At 50.6% G+C, this 4533-nt stretch overlaps 1 protein-coding gene across 1 annotated transcript in view; it reads left to right on the forward strand.

Moving 5' to 3' along the window:
* Positions 1 to 3400, forward strand: part of LACBIDRAFT_330392 (uncharacterized protein) — a gene marked incomplete at both ends in the record, with an annotated part of 6912 nt that extends 3512 nt beyond the window's left edge. Inside the window, 11 exons of the mRNA XM_001884558.1 lie at positions 181 to 500; positions 563 to 1139; positions 1200 to 1414; positions 1440 to 1558; positions 1598 to 1750; positions 1982 to 2154; positions 2263 to 2278; positions 2328 to 2343; positions 2508 to 3078; positions 3192 to 3247; positions 3284 to 3400. Of these exons, the coding sequence (XP_001884593.1) occupies positions 181 to 500; positions 563 to 1139; positions 1200 to 1414; positions 1440 to 1558; positions 1598 to 1750; positions 1982 to 2154; positions 2263 to 2278; positions 2328 to 2343; positions 2508 to 3078; positions 3192 to 3247; positions 3284 to 3400 (2333 nt within the window). The remainder of the gene's footprint in view (positions 1 to 180; positions 501 to 562; positions 1140 to 1199; positions 1415 to 1439; positions 1559 to 1597; positions 1751 to 1981; positions 2155 to 2262; positions 2279 to 2327; positions 2344 to 2507; positions 3079 to 3191; positions 3248 to 3283) is intronic.
* Between the last annotated feature and the right edge of the window lie 1133 nt (positions 3401 to 4533).

The following is a 4533-nucleotide window of genomic DNA, read 5'->3' on the forward strand; positions in this document are numbered from 1 at the left end:
AAGGAGCAGGCACTTATGCCCCTCATCGTTTGCAACGTCATGGAAGCCATTACTGTAAATTTATTTTCCATGCGACAAGCAGACTCGATTCCTTCTTTTTATGATAAAGCCCCTGTTACTGTGATTACCCCGCCTGCCAACAATAGCTGTTGTTTCCTGATTTATCTTTACAACAGGAAGCCCTTGATGTCATCCTGGTTTTGGCGGAGACCATGCCGCCTTCCGACTTAAAGGCTGAAATATGGACTTATTTCAAAAAGAATATCGTATCATTGAACCCTGTCAACCGTTTCGCAGCCCTCTCGCTCGTCGGCACCGTTTCAGCATCATTTATCCTCGATGATTCAATACTCAGCCGCCCTCTGTGGTCAAGGATCGAAGCTCTTGCACTGGATCCTTGCCCCCTCGTCTTGCACATACTTCCAACGCTTGCTCTTCACTGGAGACAAAACCCCCGCATCATGCAAAAATGCCAGAATCACTTGGCGTTCTTCTTGACGGTAAATTAGATTGTTCACGAGATTTCAGCCCACGTTGATGCCACATCGCCAATATCCTATAGCTCCTGCAGTCGTGGATAACATGTCCTACTGATCCCCGTTTCATAGGTTCCGGCATTCCTTTCGACCTCGTTGGTGGCCGAGCGCTCAAAGCCGTTCTAGAGATGTACAGTGCTGCGGATACAATTAAACAGAATCTGCCGAACATTATGACGGCACTCCAGAAGCTCATCACCAATCAACGGTATAAACCGACTCATGTCTTGCCAGCGGTCGAAAGTTTGGGGATAGTCGCCTCTGCTGTTGAAGGAGCCTTTGATCCTTACCTGCCTGATGTCATGAAAATTGTGAACTCCTTTTTGACTGCGACCTCACTCGAGAGTCGATCGGCAGCGATGGCAGCCGTAATCTGCATATCGAAATCCTCGTCGCTCAACCAATTTCGACCTTTTGTTTCACTCGTTTTACCCGCCGCCGTTGCGGGCGCTAAAGCTACCGATGGGACTTACAAAGTACGCTGCTTGTTCGCTATGGGCATTGTTCGATCATACATTGGAGAGCTTTCGGACAACGAGATTTTTTCCATTGGCCTGCTCACACTACAAATTCTCAAGCATGTTCCACTGGGACAATCTCACGGTGAGCCGGTCACGATGAACGTTCCCACTTCGTCTGCTGGCTAAATGCACCTATCTACAGATTGTTGCTCCCAAGACACCGTTGAAAAGCTGGCAGCTCTGGAAGCTTTCACCGCCCTTATGGACGCTGCACCAGACTCCTTCTTTGGGACTTTTTTCCGCTCAACCTGCGAAATACTTATCAAACTTTTGTCCGCTCCGTGCTACGGGCTGAAAGATTATGTTGCAGTGGCGGTTGTTGCAATGGTGGTCAACGACCACTTATCTTTGGGGCAGGTACGGCTTGCATGATAACGAACAGCACTTGAATGTTGAATGTAACACTTTGAAGGGCCTTGCTCGATCGCCGCAATTGCGATCACCGCTAAAGGAGTGCATCCAAGATCTGCTTTTGGGAGAGACCATCTCATCAGCTTCGAGGTGGGTGAACTTTAGCTCAGACAATTGTCGTATGTTCAGTTGGCTGTGGTACAGAGACAGGCTTCTACCTAAATTCCGGGAAGCAATGATCATTCTAGACAACGCCACTCAGGCGGTACATGCAGCTAGTACAACAAAGCTGCGTTGTGCTGCTCACACACTGCACCTCTCGTACGCGTTGGGCCAGCACAGGTGTGACGTTCGGAAGCATTGACTGAATGGATTTGCATGGGCCTTTGACACATCTACAGCCTTCCCGCAAATTGTTTCGGTTTTGGGATTGTTTTGGGAGAGCACAATTTTACCATGCCGATAATTCGCTGCAGTAGGACGAATGCACAATTTGTTGTTATCATCGACTTGTATTTGGGTGCTAGATGTACATGTGGTTGCGAATTGAAATGAATCGTTACGATTGTCCAGAAGGTTCCGTATTCCGAGAGTCCGAACTGCCGCCGATCCGCCAGTCCGCCTCTCCAGAGTTCGCACGACACCTACCTCTGCAAACGCGGTCACGGCCCTCTTAAACACCTGTGGGCACTGCCCGCTCGACGCAGTTGTGCAAGGATCTGTATCAACCACAGACGGTTACGACGGTTAGTTCAGGTGTCGGCTCAGCCATTGCCTATGATGGCGCTGACGTCTCTTCGCCTGTTTTGGCCAACCTATCGCAACTCCCGTGCTAAGTACGATGCCCGCTGTAGCACAGGAAGGCCATAGGTGAGTGAATGTCCTGTTGACATTGAACAGGTGCTGACGTGTCCCTCAGCGTACAAGGAGTCCAAGTGGGTAATACAGCCCAAACCTAAAGCTCCCACCAGAGAGTCGAGGCTGGATGTGGCCTCCCCTCACCGCCTCCCATCGACAAACGGCCTCCTCCCATCGATAAATGGCCCCCCCTCTCTCCCTCCCTCCCTCGACAAGTGGCGAACGGCCTCCTCCCTCGAAGAATGCCCCCTCCCTTGACAAATGGCGAATGGCCACCCTTGACGAACGGCACCCTCGACAAAAGGCGAATGGGCGAACGGCCTCCCCTTTCGATGGACTAACCCCCCTTCCCCCCTCGACAAATGCCGAACGGCCTCATCTTTCAACGAACGGTCCCCTCTCTTCCTCGACAAATGGTGAACGGCCCCCTTTCGACGAACTCAACGAACAGCCCTCTCCCTCCCTCAAAAAATGGCGCCCTGCCGTCGACAAATGGCAAAACTTCTCATTTCTCGACAAATGGCCTCCTACCTTGACAAACGGCCCTTTCTTGACAAATGGCCCTTTCTTGACAAACGGCCCTTTCTTGACAAACGGCCCTTTCTTGACAAACGGCCCTTTCTTGACAAACGGCCCTTTCTTGACAAACGGCCTCCCCCTCGATGAACGCTCTCCTCCTTCGACGAATGGCCTCCTCCCTCCCTCAACGAACAGCCTCCTCCCTCCCTCGATGAGCACACTCCCCTTCAACGAACGGCCTCATCTCTCCCTCGATGAATGGGTTCCCCGTATTTCTATTTTGTTGCTGTCCAGTGTGTTAGGTGGACTGGCTCACATAAATACTACTACTGTCCTAGTTGTGCATAAGACAGGTGTACCGTAGATATTATGAATTTGAGCTAGTAATGGCCACCCTCGCAGCTAGCTACCCCGCAGTTGCGTGTACTCGTCGCGCTCGGCCCCATTTCTTTTCTGAAATATGTATGTTATGTGCACGTGATGATCGATGATGCACAGGCGGATCGGCGGATCGGCGGCAGTTCGGACTCTCGAAATACGGAACGTCCTCCCGTGTGGAGTCGCGCACAGAGCCCATCTGCCGCAATTGTTTCGTTTCACGCCGAGGCCATCTGATATTCCGGCGTGGAACCGTGCACAGCGCTTTCCCACCACTCACAGCTAACGAGGTATCGATAGACCAAATTTCAAAACGCTCCGCTTAGTGATTTTGTTTACTTGTGGAGCCTCAGGGTATGTGCAAATAACCTTACTGGGAATCTATGACTATATATGCAACAAGTGAGAAGGGGCGGGAAGGCAATGCCCGCCAAATGGCTGGCCGTAGTTGTTTGGTCAGCTCCAAAAGTAAATAAAATCACTAAGCGGAGTGTTTTGGAATATGGTCTATCGATACCTCGTTAGCTGCAATACCCAACAGTCCGTATGTCAGAATGTGGATGGAAATCTACCAGGTAAGAGAAAAAACTTGACTATAAAGTTGGGTGCGAAATAGGAATCGTTACGATTGGCATTTTTGAAATATTGAGGTTTAAATCAAGAAATTTAAACCCCGATACTCAGCCAAGCACACTGGGATTCTTACACTGCTCCGGCTACGTACTTCGACACAACCAATCCAAGGCGACTAGATCGTTGGTGCGTTCAACATTGGTTTGAGGAGCCCGTTCACGAAGACCGTGGGTTGGCCTGTGCGTGAACTCGCGCGCAGCGTCCATGCGTATTTCGCAATTCAGGCTGCCCTGTTTCGCTCTAACGACGCCCAGACTCGGGCCTGTGTGGCCGTCGGACCACGATAACTGGTAAGGACGGTACCAGGCCTCTCACTGCAGTTCCAACACCTGTTATTTTTTTTTAGATAGCCGTGGTCAAAACCTAGGATGCACCCTCTTAGGATATACCACGCCTGCTTCCAAAGGACGCTCGCTTTGTAGGACCCTCATTTCCCACTCCCTGTCCGCTTGAGGCATGTATTCGCTGGTCTACCGTTGCTCCACTGCTAGTTTCCGCGCTTGGATTCGCCTCCAAAGTTTTCAAGCCAAATTATGTGGCTATTGGTCTCTTTGCATCCTAGTGCTCCGTCTCTTTATATACAAGTTACAGTCACTGCGCCATCACCTTGGTATTATGCACTTTCTGTTTTTTATCCCCACAACGGGACTCTTCACCCTTTCGGTCATACTCCCGGTGATTTCCGCCGTGAATCGCACTCCGCGAAACGTAAAAGGGCCGCCTTGTCCATATCTCTT

Source organism: Laccaria bicolor, genomic scaffold (genome assembly GCF_000143565.1).
Source record: "Laccaria bicolor S238N-H82 LACBIscaffold_26 genomic scaffold, whole genome shotgun sequence".
NCBI classification, from domain to species: Eukaryota; Fungi; Basidiomycota; class Agaricomycetes; order Agaricales; family Hydnangiaceae; genus Laccaria; species Laccaria bicolor.